Source organism: Erythrolamprus reginae, chromosome 2 (assembly GCF_031021105.1).
Source record: "Erythrolamprus reginae isolate rEryReg1 chromosome 2, rEryReg1.hap1, whole genome shotgun sequence".
Lineage (NCBI taxonomy): Eukaryota > Metazoa > Chordata > Lepidosauria > Squamata > Dipsadidae > Erythrolamprus > Erythrolamprus reginae.
In genome coordinates, this window is record NC_091951.1 from 176,950,132 (window position 1) to 176,965,870 (window position 15,739).

Below are 15,739 nucleotides of genomic sequence, written 5' to 3' on the forward strand. Positions count from 1 at the left end.
GGCTGGTGACCCCAATGGTGCCATTAACTCTGGTTTAATTCTGCAGGTATATAACAGAGTTTGTAAACCTAGGCAATGTTTCAGCTCTGCGCACCTTCAGGGTACTGAGAGCTTTGAAAACTATTTCTGTAATTATTATCATTATTATTATTATTATTATTATTATTATTTAGACTTGTATGCCCCCCTTCTCCGAAGACTCATGTTTAAAAATAGAGATCTTAATTTATTTCTGTAAATTTCTGTAAATTTATTTCTTAAAACTATTTCTGTTGTTATTATTATTATTATTATTATTATTATTATTATTATTATTATTTAGACTTGTATGCCCCCCTTCTCCGAAGACTCATGTTTAAAAAATAGAGATCTTAATTTATTTCTGTAAATTTCTGTAAATTTATTTCTTAAAACTATTTCTGTTGTTGTTGTTGTTGTTGTTGTTATTATTATTATTATTATTATTTAGACTTGTATGCCCCCCTTCTCCGAAGACTCATGTTTAAAAATAGAGATCTTAATTTATTTCTGTAAATTTCTGTAAATTTATTTCTTAAAACTATTTCTGTTATTATTATTATTATTATTATTATTATTATTATTATTATTATTATTATTATTATTATTATTATTATTTAGACTTGTATGCCCCCCTTCTCCGAAGACTCATGTTTAAAAATAGAGATCTTAATTTATTTCTGTAAATTTCTGTAAATTTATTTCTTAAAACTATTTCTGTTGTTGTTGTTATTATTATTATTATTATTATTATTATTATTATTTAGACTTGTATGCCCCCCTTCTCCGAAGACTCATGTTTAAAAATAGAGATCTTAATTTATTTCTGTAAATTTCTGTAAATTTATTTCTTAAAACTATTTCTGTTATTATTATTATTATTATTATTATTATTATTATTATTATTATTATTATTATTTAGACTTGTATGCCCCCCTTCTCCGAAGACTCATGTTTAAAAATAGAGATCTTAATTTATTTCTGTAAATTTCTGTAAATTTATTTCTTAAAACTATTTCTGTTGTTGTTGTTGTTGTTGTTATTATTATTATTATTATTATTATTATTATTATTATTATTTAGACTTGTATGCCCCCCTTCTCCGAAGACTCATGTTTAAAAATAGAGATCTTAATTTTAGCTTCTACAGTAAAATCCATTAAAGATTTAATGAAAATCAAGTCTCCTTGGTTCAGTGGTGCGCACGTGCGCGCGCGCACACACACACACACACACACACACAAATACAGGAATTTGTGATGTTTCTTTCAAGTCCAATATTTTCTTAGCAATCACAATTGCAACTGGCAACTCAGTTGTCAAGTAAAATGGTCGCTAAATAAAATCACAACAGGGCTTTTAATAAAATCACAACAGGGCCATGTCTGCAGTCATGGACTTCCCTTGGCCATGTAAGATATTCCAGAATTTGCCTGTGACTAAAGTCCCTCACTCTCTATAACGAGAGGGACAGCAGAACGAAACAAGAACTTTGCAAATACTTCCAATTGTCTTATTTACATCTGTGTTTCTTCTCTCCGTTTTTAAACCCTTTACGTTTGAAAGTTGTTTCTCTACAACTGAAAATTACACTCTTCTTTTCGAGGCTGGTGACCCCAATGGTGCCATTAACTCTGGTTTAATTCTGCAGGTATATAACAGAGTTTGTAAACCTAGGCAATGTTTCAGCTCTGCGCACCTTCAGGGTACTGAGAGCTTTGAAAACTATTTCTGTAATTCCAGGTAAGGCAGTTTGGTGTTAGGTGTTGGGTTGCAGCTCCCTGTGAGTGATGTACTGCTGTTTGTAGTTGTTATTTTATTCCTCGTTCCCCTTTTGGTGTGTGTTATTGTCATTGTGTCTCTTTTGTGTGTGACCTCCCTCATTGCAGATATGTCACAGAGTTTGTGGACCTTGGGAATGTGTCAGCCTTGAGAACTTTCAGAGTTCTCCGAGCTTTGAAAACTATCTCTGTCATTCCAGGTGAGAAATGCTCTAAGAATGACCATGTCTTACATTTTCCTTTGCCTCCCTTTGCCTTCCTTGTCACATTTTTTAAAATGGCTGTGGCACATTTCTAATAGGCCTTGTGATTTGCATGAGCATAAAATAATGTATGATTGATCATCAACCAACCAACTCAAAGCACTGCTACAAAACAAAGGGTTATAATTCAGCTAGTAGAATAGCTTTATAGTTTCGAGTTTTTGGTAACTTGGATGCATTCATGTTATGCTTTCCTCTTCTTTTTTATTATTACAGTTCAAAGATAAGAAAAATAAAATGCAGCGACAATGTGGTAGATTATGTTAGAAGCAAATAATAAATAATAACAAATGATCAAATAAATGAACATAAATAATTATTTGTGAAATTTTGACATGAGTATTTATTACTCCATAAGCACATAAATTGGCTTCCCAATTAAAATTTCCATTACATATTAAAAACCACCAGGTCACAATTTATTGATGATAAACAGGACATTTTCTTAGGTTGCATTCATCTCTAATGGGTGAAGCAATCATCAAGCAAGGCAGTGATACAATGCCTAGGTTGTCAATTCAAATGAGCTTTCTAATTTCAGATCTTGGATCTAATGTAGAGACTGTACTGTATATTGCTGTTCAAAATCACAAATGATTGAAATGAAATGTGAGCTCAAATAAGTAAATATCCCTTGTGCTTGTCACTGAAAATTGAATCACATATTCTATTCTGCCTGCCCATCTTTTTAATAGGTAACAGAATAATTGAAACATCGCCTGGCTCACTGATGGCAAACCTATGACTTATTTGTCAAAAGTGACAGACCATGATGTTTTGAGTGATACACTAGCATTCACCAACACCTGACAACAATTCTCAGAAGGATATTCTTCTTTTCATGCAATTTTTGGAGCCTGTGGACACTGCATGAAAATGGGACCTGCTCTTGTGTGGTCTCTTGACCCACCAGAAGTTGCATGCGAGAGCCATGCTGTCTTGGGACATGCAGAATCTCCGAAAAATCACATGAGAATGGGGTGTGCTTTTGTGCAGCTTTCAAAGGCTGCAGAGGTTGTGAAAGAGCTTTTTCCAAAGCCATTTCAAAAATGAAGGCTTCATGTGACCTGTAGCTTTCTTGAATAGGGGCCTGTCAAGGGAACACCTCCTGACAATAAGTGATGCATGCAGATCCTGGGGCCACAAAGTGGCCTTTTTGATGGCAGTGGTAGTGCTAGGGCTGAAGTTGAGGTCTGGGCCTCTACTTCAGGCCCAACCTTGATTCAACCACTGCCACTGTTCAAGGGAGGGGGCTAGATAAGGGGGAGAAAGAGAATTGTTTCTCTTTTGTCCAGAAGAAGTGGTGATAAACCAGAAGAGTCCAGCTAGGTATTTTCTAAATGCTTAACACAACAAGCCCAAGATTCAAAAACAGTGTCAAACATACTAAGTTTACTTCACCCCACAGGTGAAATTCAACCGGTTCACCCAAACTGTTAGTAAATTGTTTATGCAGCTCAGAGAACTAGTTAAAAATAAAGTCCAAGAGAGGAGTTTTTCTCCCTTCAATTAATAGCTTCACTTAAGAGTTGCAGCTGGAATGCAGCCTATACATGCTGAATCAAGTCAATAAACAACAGAAACTGACAGGATTAGGGCAGGGAAACCCATCAATAACCCATCTAGGGATATGATTAACCTCTTCCCTTCAAGAACAACGACAAGATTACAAATATTTTCATTATAGAGCATAGATGGCGAACCTTTTTTCTGTCGGGTGCCGAAAGAGTGTGTGTGTGTGTGTACACTATCGCGGATGTGTGAGTGCCCACACCCATAATTCAATGCCTGGGGATGGTGAAAACAGCTTCCCTCACCCCACCAGAGGCCCTCTGGAGGCTGGAAACAGCCTGTTTCCCAACTTCTGGTGGGCCCAGTAGCCTCATGTTTCACCCTCCCCAGGCTCCAAAGATTTCCCTGGAGCCGGGAGAGGGTAAAAATGCCCACCCACCCAGAGACTCACTGGAAGCCAAAAATGCCCTCCCAGAACCTCTGTGTGAGCGAAAAATCAGCTTGTTGGCACACACATGCACATTGGAGCTGAGACTGGCAAAGACTTGTGTGCCAGCAGATATTGTTCTACGTGCCACTTGTGGCACCCATGCCATAGGTTCGGCATCACTGTTATAGAGCATTAAGTGATACTTTAAAAATTGGGCCTTCAAGTCACGTTAGCTTTTGATTCCTCGTGACTACCTGGACATGCCCTTGCAGTTTTCTTGGCAAGATTTTGGACATGGTTTTCCCTTGCTTACTTCCTGAGGGCCACAATTGGCCAATTCACCATGGCCAACTTGCTGCGGGACAACTCACCACATGACAGTTCAACATAGGAAAACACAAAAGAGGGATAAGTGGATTGCTTGTCCGTCTCTTGCTTGTACAAGTGACAAGCCTGCTGTCACCTAACTGGATTTCTAATGAAGGAGATACTAAAACTCTGGACTTCTAGACTGACATTTTTTTTTTTATTTTTATTTTGATTATAATACAAACAAACAAACAAACAAAATAGACTGATATATTAACCACAACATGGGCTCCACTGCATCTGAGCTCACATTTGTTCTTAATAGTAAGGCCAATTTTGCAATTAAGCAAATACTTAGGTCCATTTCATAAATGATAGTGCAATCGCATGTGGATATTTGTTATTCATTTTGTTAAAATTATCGACTCCAATTTTCCTAGTGAAAATAAAATTCCCAACACAGGTAATGGTGTAAATATGTGTAAAGGGCATATTATAATTATATTATAAAGGTGCATATAAAAGCACAATAATTAAAATTGCATCAGTAAATCAGGTACAAGAACATCTACTGGAACAAAGCCAACTTAAGAAAAGAAAAGCTATAAGTAGAAATTATTGCCTTCCCAACAAATGTAACCCCCACAAAACACATGAAGCTTAATTCTAGATATTGATAGTGGCAGTAAAACTATAATAGTATACTATTATTATACTATAATAGTAAAGGAGTGACATGTATTCCAGGGTTGAGTGACATGTATCCCAGGCACATGCAGAGTGCTAAAAACTGAGCTTCTGCACATGCGCAGAAGCAAAAAACAGCTTATGTATGTGTGCAGAGGTGAAAAACAAGATGGCCATAGGCCGGTTCGGGGGTGGTTGGGTGTCCAGCTGGCCATTGCTGCCAGTTCGGCGAGCAGGGGGAGATTCCGACTACCAGTTCTTTTTTTAAAAAAAAAATTCTATTATTTTCAAGGTAATAAGGCATAACAAAACAGACCAAAATAAAATAGACAAAACATAACACATAACATGAAAAGGAGCTACAATTGTTCCGCTCAGTATTGAAGTCATCTTAATACAGAAAAGAAAAATTGATTATTATTTAGATCAAATCAGAAAAGTAAACATTTCTATAATATTTCTTTAAAAAATCTATTCTATATCTAATACATTTAACTATTAAACTCTGTTCTTCAACATCATTAAACGTTTCTTTTATTCCACCAACAATAAAACTTTTGCCAAGTTTTATAAAATTCTGTTTCCACTGGATTATTTAGCCGCCTCGTCATCATATCTAATCATATCTAATTCTGCGCATTGCATAATCTTACTAAACCGGCTACCAGTTCTATAGAACCTGTACAAACCAACAGGAACCCACCTCTGATGTATCCAATAAGTGACAGTAGTCCATATGCTTGCAGATGCAGTTTTTCAAAGGCATCCCTTACATTTCCTTTGGATTTGTCACAGCAGCCCAAACAAGATACAATAAGGAATATATTATTCCAATTTTAAAAATTAAAACAATTCAACGAATCCTGCTTTCATCGTGGGGGACACTGTTGGTTTTAACTGCTGAACCCCTTCAAGTTATGAAAGGAATGCATACAGATCCCTAATGTCAAAACAACATTGGGCTCTGGAAGAGTCATTCATTGTCATTTATGAAAGGAACACTTGCAAAAAAAGTAATTACAAGCTTAAAACAGAGTAACATTGGAATGAGCAGCACCCTCCCCAAATCCTTCTAAAGTGGAGAGCTTTGGGAATGTTCTTGAAAACAACAGTCTGGAAATATAGTAAATCAATTACAGCTGAGGAAAATTGTGGAAATAGACTGAGGACTTTGAATCAGGAAATGAATGAAATAAAGAACGGAATAATACTTGGAATAGGTGAACAGCCTTTACAAACCCTGAAGATGGGTGATTTGCTTTTAAAACATATGTTCAGGTAATATAAAAACAAAAAAAACAACTAAAAATGCAAAAAGCACAGTTTTGGCAATGAATATGCCTCAGTTACTCAGTCAAGTAAATTATCCATTATTAAATATGGAAATGCAAAAATCAGTACAGTATTTTAAAAATAAATGTGTGTAAAACTATTACCAAATAATCTAGAAAGTACATAGCAGTGTATATACAGTTCTGAAGTACAGTATCCCAAGCAGTGCTTTAGTATATGGTTGTTGCTGTGGGTTCATCATTTCTCCTGAATGTGTTTACAGGTAGAGATCTTGATAGTCATGTCTTATATTGTAAGGCACAAACCTTCATTTTTACAATAAGCATTGGTGCAAGACAGTAATCACAGTAATCTATATGGTGGGTTATCTGTTATAACCCAACAGATTTGGAGGGCAGAAAATTGCAATACAGTAACAATATGCATGGAATGAATTTTGTACATATGAGGTGATAGTTTCTGTATAGGGCTGAAGATATTTGGCTAAAAATTTGGCAAGATTTTGTAGAGGGGAGCCTATGGAGCTGACTATTGGCCTGAGAGGTATCACCTCATATGTACAAAATTCATTCCACTTTATACAAATAATTAAAAAAACAAAACTTACAACCTGGTGACCTACTTGTGAGTTTTGATGTCGTATCCCTTTTCACCCAAATACCTATTAAAGAAGCCTTAACAGCTATCCAAAACAAACACAAGCCCCCAAAATATATCTTAGATCTAACCAACCACTGTCTGACAAATACATACTTCATCTATAATGAACAAAGATATAAACAGATAGAGGGAGCCCCCATGGGATCGCCCCTCTCACCTGTCATCGCCAACCTCTATATGGAATATTTTGAAAATAATGCATTGGAGCAATCTAAACACAAACCTAAACTTTGGCTGAGATATGTAGATGACACTTTTGTAATTTGGCCACATGGAAAAGAAAAACTAGACAATTTCCTCACACATCTCAATAGCCTACACCCCAAAATACAATTTACTATGGAAACAGAAGCCAATGATCAACTTCCCTTTCTGAATGTCCTAATCTATAAAAAACCCAATGGCACCCTAGGACACACCATCTACCAAAAGAAAACCCATACCAACCATTATTTAAATGCACACTCCCACCACCACCCCGCACAGATCACCTCAGTAGCCAAAACTCTCATCACCAGAACCAAACGCCTAGCTGACCATAAGCACTTAAAAACTGAATTGAACAAACTCAAAGATGTATTAATTTCTAATGGATTCGAAAGGAAAACAATTACAAACCTAATCAAAAAAGAGACACCCCCCCAAAAAAATCAAGACCAAGAACAGGATAATGGTACCACCCTCCTCCCTTACACCAAGGGCATCACAGACATAATTAGTAAAATTCTACACAAACATAATATCAAAACTTCATTTGTCACTAACCAAAAAATATCAAACATCCTAAGAAACCCAAAAGATAAAATCCAACTCGAAAACCAAGGAATCTATGAAATCCCTTGTAAAACATGTGCAGCCACATACATTGGACAAACCAATCGAACAGTGAGCGCACGCATTGCAGAACTTAAGAATGCAGTTAAAAAAGAAGAAAAGACTTCCTCCCTTGTCCAGCACATTAAAAAAACAGGGCACGAAATTGACTTTGAAAAAACTAGATTACTTTCCAAAACAGAAAATTTATACAGAAGAATTACTATGGAAGCCATAGAGATAGAGAAGCACCCCTTCAGCATGAACAAACGAGATGACACATCCCGCCTACCAGAGATTTGGAAACCAGCCTTAAACAAAAAAACATATAATAATCACCATGTCAATCCTTCAAGTAATTGTGATTCCACCAACCAATCAAATAACTAAAACATAGTCACCCAATCTATTTGCTACATTCAAACCAAATCTCCACCCCCAACGCTATATATAAGGAACAAATGGCAGTTGCAAACATTCCATATTTACAACAGCACGAAGCTTAAAACTTCAGCCTGATGATGGTGAAGAGGAGCAGTAGCTGGGAGCATGTTAAGGAGGAAATCCATTTAAGCTCTCATCAATTAATTTGGCATTCTGCAAGATGATGCTGTTCATTCAATTAAAATCAAATGTTTCAGTCCTTTCAGCACGCCAAAAATGTAGATAGCATCTTTTTTTTTTAGATGTACATTCTTAAAGGCAACTCTAGAATCAAAACATTTAGCCCATTCTTAGATTATTTTTGTGCAGTAGGGTTGAGTGGGCAAGGAGAACATGTGCTTGAAGCCTTGTAGTGTGTCTCTAGACTAAAACCCTTTTTCCAACCCACCTGCCTCAACTTTTTAAGATCTGGTTTCCAAATAAGCATCAGATGAATCAGAAGTCTTTGTAATTAATTGATTTGCTGTGATTGGAGGATAAAAAAGGCTTTTAAAAATATTTCCTTCTTTATAGTGGTTCTAATAAAAACTCCCAACATCTGTTCATATAAAAGCCAAACTCTCCTAGATATTGCTAGCTTCTGTCAATGTGCAGAGCCCTTGACATCTGCATATAGTTTAAAAAACATAAATGTAAAAGGATGGCATCTTACGCAGAGTATTTTCCATTTTTATCTGCCCAAGATTTGCTCTCTGAGCCATTGATACAGTGTCTTTCAATTCTCTGAACCAAATGACATGGAATTTGTCTCATTTGGAATCCTGAATATATGCTTATGTGTAAAACTGTGACATCTGAAAATTGATTGGGGGCAGGTATGCTCCGAATGCTCTGTTAATTTCTTTCACCCTTCTCCTTGTCATTGTTTAAACAAATTAATACTATCTTTGCTCAGCATTCACAACACTGATTTCTTAGAAATAAAAAAAGTAAAGGTGATTTTCATATACTTTTCTGTGGCTTGGGAAGTACATTCCAGCACAATTGAATACTGGACTGTGTAAAAAAGTTCTCACTCCTAGGAATGCTGTGTCATTATTCAGAGAAATCCATCTTGGTAGGGAAACTTCATTTCCTAGCTACTTTTTTAACAACTTTATTAAGATTAGAATCTTTTATCTGGGAGTAATTCTAGGCAGTTTCTAATAAATCTATCAATCTTCTATGTTTTCCATCCTGCTCCCTCCTACTATTATAGATTTCTTTGGACAATAAAACAACATTCCAAAGAGTCAGGAAATTTTGATGTTTGTTGAGCTGATAAATACGTCCATCGCCATTTATTGAAAATTAGACAAACTTATGCTTTCTTTTCCATGCCACTCTTTTATTTTTATTCATTGCCTTTTATTTTGCCAGTCCTTACAGGTCATTCTGTTTGCCTTCACTTATAATCTGATCACTGTAAAAGGCTGTTTTGTGCATAGATCTATGTTTCCACATAAATGTCTTTACTGGTTTGTTTCCTTTTTCCAGGCCTGAAGACTATTGTGGGAGCCCTGATCCAATCTGTGAAGAAACTCTCTGATGTGATGATTTTGACTGTGTTTTGCCTCAGTGTATTTGCTTTAATTGGGCTACAGCTATTCATGGGGAATTTGAGGAACAAATGTGTTGTCTGGCCCATCGATCTCAATGAGACCTACCTAGAAAATGGGACCAAGGGATTTGATTGGGAAGAATACAGCAACAATGTGTGTAGGTGCTACCTTTTGCTGCCATCATTTTCTCTGTCTATATTAACTGTAATATTTACTGGACTATCCACATGAATACTTTGATTAAGGCCAACAAATACTGTACTTTGAATGGCAAGTACACATCTTGACCTCTACTTGCTTATCTTTTCCTTAACAAACTATATTTGCATATTGTCTTCTTACAATTTGTTTGATGTTCTATTAGTGTTAATCCCTTTAGACATGCTGTCTATAGGTGTAATATTAATTTTATAGTCATTGTTCCAAACATTGGTTTGTCAAAGTGTATGTTTATTTAAAATGATTTAAACCAATAATTTATTATAAAGGATTGCTGGAATGGCTTTATTGCAAGACTGATTTAAAAGGTAAATGCCAAAGAACAATATAACTGGCATCAGAAAATGAAATTACAAATATCTGTCAGAATAATGCTTAGTATTTACATGCTGGTAACAGATAATTCAATCATAAGTAATCATGGACTTGCATTCTTCCCAATCATACATGCTTTATGAAATAGCAAAGACTCAAAATAATTCTTGACACTGAGGTGTCTGAAAAGCTAGCACTTTTAAAATTTATTTGGTGTGATTAAAACCTAAGTGTTTTGCAGGCAAATTATGAGAAAATAAAAAGCTAAGAAAAATCAAGGATAAAATATACAGCAAACTCCAAGCAATACTTAGAGGATATCATTCCTCTATTCTCCAATTCCACCCATTTAAATTTGCAGACAGTATCTAATCTCTAGGGTTTAATTCCTAAAATGTACAAGGGAGGGGGAGGTATTTTGCCAGGTGCTAAAAGGTAGCAGTATAGGAATCAGGTGGCACCCTTTCTTATATTCCATTTGATTTGTATGCCGCCCCGAGTCCGCGGAGAGGGGCGGCATACAAATCTAAATAATAAATAAATAAATAAATAAATAAATAAATAAATAAATAAATAAATAAATAAATGAATGAATAAATGAATAAATAAATAAATAAATAAATAAATTTTAAGAAGCTTTAGATCAAAAGTGTATTTGGTCTAAATGTCTGTGTTCTTCCTCAATATGCTTATTCTTACACGTTTTTCTTTATCTCCTTCAGCAAATTTTTACACAATACCTGGGTTTCTAGATCCATTGTTATGTGGTAATAGTTCTGATGCAGGGTAAGTTTTCAGCTCAGCTGAGCTTTCTTCTCTCTTCCCCATAGCCAGTCTTTCTCCACTAATGGGAAAATAAAAATCAGTAAACATAGATTAATCCATATACAGACTTAAATGGATTTATTTGTAAAACAATCTGTCTACCAAGTGCTGAGACCCCTTAGGCTATTGGAAAAATTAACCTGTTTCTTTTTCTTAATATGAAGCTTATTAATAAACTATCTGAGAACCATGGTGGCATAGTGGTTAAAATGCAGTATTGCAGACTAATTCTGCCGACTGCCAGGAGTTCGATCCTGACCAGCTCAAGGTTGACTCCTCCTTCCATCCTTCCAAATCAATAAAATGAGAACCCAGATTGTTGGCAGCAATACACTGACTCCATAAACCACTTAGAGAGGGCCATAAAGCACTATAAAGTGATATATAAATCTAAGTGCCATTGCTATTGATGTCTGTCACTATTAGCTTTGTAAGGCACGGATTGCACCTTGCTATAATACCGTTTTGGATTGGAATTGCACCTGTTCTCTTCACCCACATTTATTTGTGACCTCATACCTGAATATGATGCTCACTCAATCTTAATTACTCATTGCCTCAAGTCAAAAGAAATGGAGTACTATAATTGTTGGTAACTACACTGCTGTCAACTTATGTTGCAATCTTTCAGATGATGAGCCTATGAACAAGAGACATTGCTTAAATGGAATGCTTTGCAAATTAACTCTTGCTTGAATATTTGTGAAATATTGATGCAGAGATGAGCACAGTCCAATTAATCTTTTATTTTGTTTTTATTTTGATATTTTATTTTGTTTTTGCATTAAAGTTGTATTTAATTGTTCCTCTGACATGGCAAATCGGCTTGGTACAGAAGGAATTAAGATTGCCACAACCATTTCATATTTGCTGTACATATCAACCTTTTGAAATTGATCAGATCAGATTTCAAAAATGGGGAGGGGAGTTGCGTTACGCTAAACTAAATGTAATTTATTTTAGATTTCTTTTTAATCCCACCTTTATTATTTTTATTAAAAACTCAAGGCAGCGAGTATACCTAATTTATTCCGTCTTCCTCCTATTTTCCCCACAACAACCTGGTGTCTTAACCACTAGGCCAAATTGCCTTCATGATGTAAATCTGGTTGTGTGTACCCTTCACTTGCTCCTATAGCATAGGGAGTCAGGAGAAATCAGTCTGAGTCTCTTCTTAATATTTTCCGTGTTTCCATTTTAGACATGTTACTATAACCTTCTATGAATAGTTTCTCCAAGGTCATCTATGTGGTTCCCTACAATATGACTTTTGCATAGTTGCCTATAGTATATACAACCTTTTCTTATTTGGTTGATTGCAAATGTGTTGAACACCAACATCTGGGACTTATCAAAAACAACCAAAATGGGGGAGGCTGTCCTAGATAAAATCTTTCTAATAAGGTTGAGTCAGTAAAAATAAAGTTGAGTCAATAAATACTCCCAATAGCCATACTGACTGAAAGCCTTTGCCTCACTCCTGTGGTAATATCTATAGGTTTTGCACAAAGCCAATAGTCGAAAGAGGATTTGTGAAAATAGTTGTGGACAATCTTTGTCTTTGGAATTGGATATTTTCCACTCTCCCAAATCTGAAATATCTCCTTCCATCTTATCTGCAGCCAATGCCCAGAAGGATTCACATGTATGAAAGCAGGGAGGAATCCAAACTATGGCTATACCAGTTTTGATACTTTTAGTTGGGCCTTCCTGGCCTTATTTCGTCTCATGACTCAGGACTTTTGGGAAAACTTGTATCAGTTAGTAAGTATGTCTATCCATGATCATGTTTCTTGCCTTAAAATAGGGAGAGCAATGTTTTAATGGCTGGAGCTGATTGTTCAGAGCCTGCAATAGTAACATTTATAATGTAAAGAAGGTGGGAACCAGAACTACCTGATTTTTCTCTATTGCAGGAGGTGATGTTTGGAATTTTCTTAGCTCTGTTTTGGGATTTGGATAGAAATAAATCCAAGGCTTTGCATTCTAGCTTTAAAGGTTCTTCTCTCAAAATGGCAATAAACTGTGCCTTTTCCCCACAGAATTTGCTCCTAGGTTCACATTCAGAGATGTTTATACATCTTTGCCTTGCTTTTCCCTTCCCTGCCCTATGTATCATTTACAATGAGAAAAATGTAAGGCTTATGGATGCTTGACAAAAGCAAACTCTAATGATTGAAATTTTAACATTAAATGGTAGCTGTTCTGGGCACTGGCCTCTGGAGCGAACCCCAACTCAGAAAATCACTTATTTTATGATAAAATCCCACTCTTTATTTGAAATCAAGCATACATGATGAAAACACAAGGTTGAAAACAGCACAGAAGCAGTTATTTATCTCTGTAGAGCTAGTTGTAATCTATGTCCAGAAAGAGCGCCAGAAATTCATTCTCATCTGCATTCCTGAGATAAAGCCCATTCATTTACTTAAACATATACATCTGCTCACTAAAGCTTTCCCTAGCACAGTGTCCAATAAGGATTGTCTTTTTGAAGCAGAAATCATGGTTTTAAAGCTTCGTTCAAGTATACCCCCAGTTTCACGTCTCTTCCATAGAACGGCATTGATTCTCCACATCCGCATTTCCCACAATCCTTTTCCGTTATACTGCCTGGAAGTGACATCACACCTCAAAGATGCTAAGGATATTAAACTAATACCTTTTACTCTGTAACTCCTCTCACTTTCTAAGCATTCTTATATAGCGAGGGTTGATCCAATAGTTTTCCACTCTCATGTCTTCCTCACTCTCTGACTGGGACCACTCCCCCACTGTCACATCAGCCCCCTCTAGTGGTTACTCAGGCTCACTCATGTCACCTTCTGCCTCACTTTTGCTCTCTGCTTCATCTGGCAACCCCCCTGGTCCAGGGTATAGGATGACCTCCTCAGAATCTGACATAACCTGATGTTGACAAGGAACACTCACAGCAATAGCTAGCACTTGGTATCAGCCAAGGGTTAGTGAAGAGGATACTTGCTGTTATTAGGTACAAAATTATGTTCTGGCTAGACCTATGTGATGGATTTGACTTGAATTAGCTGCTGCAAAACTTCAGCTGTGGTAGAGAGAGGTATAGAAACATATAGAGTATGGCTGTTTCATTCTTGAAAAGATTATCAGTTTTGGTGTGTAGAGTCCCTGAATGGTTTTCCCAACAGAAAAGTCGGTGAGAAATGAAGCTCCTAGCCACAATCACTCTCCTATTGAGGCAAGACAGCAGAATGCTTCAGAGAAGGAACAGGATGTTAGAAGTCACTTGTAGACAAAATTAAAAGTTAATTTCAAGTACAAGGAAGACTAGAGATATGCAATGAGGAAGAGGCAGTGCACCATAAATTCTTCTTTTACTTGATGGTGCCATCAGGAAATCTTACAATTCCTTCCCTTCTTTACAGACATTGCGAGCAGCAGGAAAAACCTACATGATCTTTTTTGTCCTCGTTATTTTTGTTGGGTCGTTCTACTTGGTGAACTTGATTTTGGCTGTAGTGGCTATGGCATATGAAGAACAAAACCAGGCTACATTGGAAGAGGCAGAGCAGAAGGAAGCAGAATTCAAGGCCATGTTGGAACAACTGAAAAAGCACCAGGAGGAAGCCCAGGTTTGTTTCTTTCTTCTATCCCATTGTTTAAACAGTGTTAACTTTCAATACCCAAATTTTGTTTCCACCTAGAACTTATGCAAATATTTTGAAACATTTAATTCCACCCATTATTTAAATATGCTTCTTCTTTCTTACCTCCAACCCCAATAATAAGGGGGGGGGGGGTTCTCCCTGTACGGGTAGTCCTCAACTTACAACCGCAACTGAGGCCAAAATTTCTGTTGCTAAGTGAGACATTTGTTTTGTTTCATTTTATGACCTTTCTTACCACAGTTGTTAAGTGAATCACTGTAGTTGTTAGTTAGCAACAGTGAATCTGGTTTCCCCATTGACTTTGACAGAAGATGGCAAAAGGTGACCCTGGGACACTGCAGCCTGTCAAAAATATGAGACAGTTGCCAAGCATCTAAATTTTGATCATGTGACCATGGGGATGCTGTGGCAGTCATAAGTATGAAAAATGGTCATGTCACTTTTTTCAGTGCCTTTGTCACTAACCAAACTATTCTAAATTGAGGACTATCTATAACCCTAATAATACAGGAAATTGATGCTGGAGCATTAGTCTTACCAATGCAGAATTGGAAGTTGGAGAGTATTCACTTCATAGTCAGAATCTGATTAAACACAGTGATCTCGTTCACATGACATGCTGTGCAAAACTTTGGTTAGGAATATGGCCTGAACCTAGACTGAGTCTGTGACTGAAATTAAGGCACAGAGTCCTGACCGCCATTTGAATTACGGCTTTCAAAAGTAAATTATTTCTGTAGTAGTATATCTGCTGCTTTGCTTTTCACAAACCTCATCTTACTGTTGGCACCACACAAAAGAACTGCTGGAAATTCCTAAGGAAAAAAATTAAAATAGTTACTGGGCGCCTCCATGAGGACGTTAGGAAATCTGCCCAGAAACAGAAAAGAGCCCATCAAAACTTAAGGTGCATTGTGAGGTAAATGTCTTCAACCAATCAAAACCACTGATGTAATTGGTAAGGCATATACAGTGTTCCCTCGAT

General features: G+C 36.4%; 1 protein-coding gene across 10 annotated transcripts in view; it reads left to right on the forward strand.

Annotated features, from left to right (window-relative positions):
* SCN8A (sodium voltage-gated channel alpha subunit 8) overlaps window positions 1-15,739 on the forward strand; it is an 88,417-nt gene that overhangs the window by 22,844 nt on the left and 49,834 nt on the right. For 4 of the 10 annotated variants that reach the window (XM_070740492.1, XM_070740489.1, XM_070740493.1 and 1 more), the window contains exons 5-9: window positions 1,908-1,999; window positions 9,687-9,908; window positions 11,008-11,071; window positions 12,733-12,874; window positions 14,512-14,718. In XM_070740492.1, the coding sequence (XP_070596593.1) occupies window positions 1,908-1,999; window positions 9,687-9,908; window positions 11,008-11,071; window positions 12,733-12,874; window positions 14,512-14,718 (727 nt within the window). Of the gene's footprint in view, window positions 1-1,669; window positions 1,762-1,907; window positions 2,000-9,686; window positions 9,909-10,165; window positions 10,171-11,007; window positions 11,072-12,732; window positions 12,875-14,511; window positions 14,723-15,739 lie in introns of all 10 variants that reach the window. The other 6 variants (XM_070740490.1, XM_070740494.1, XM_070740497.1 and 3 more) reach the window with 4 other exon arrangements.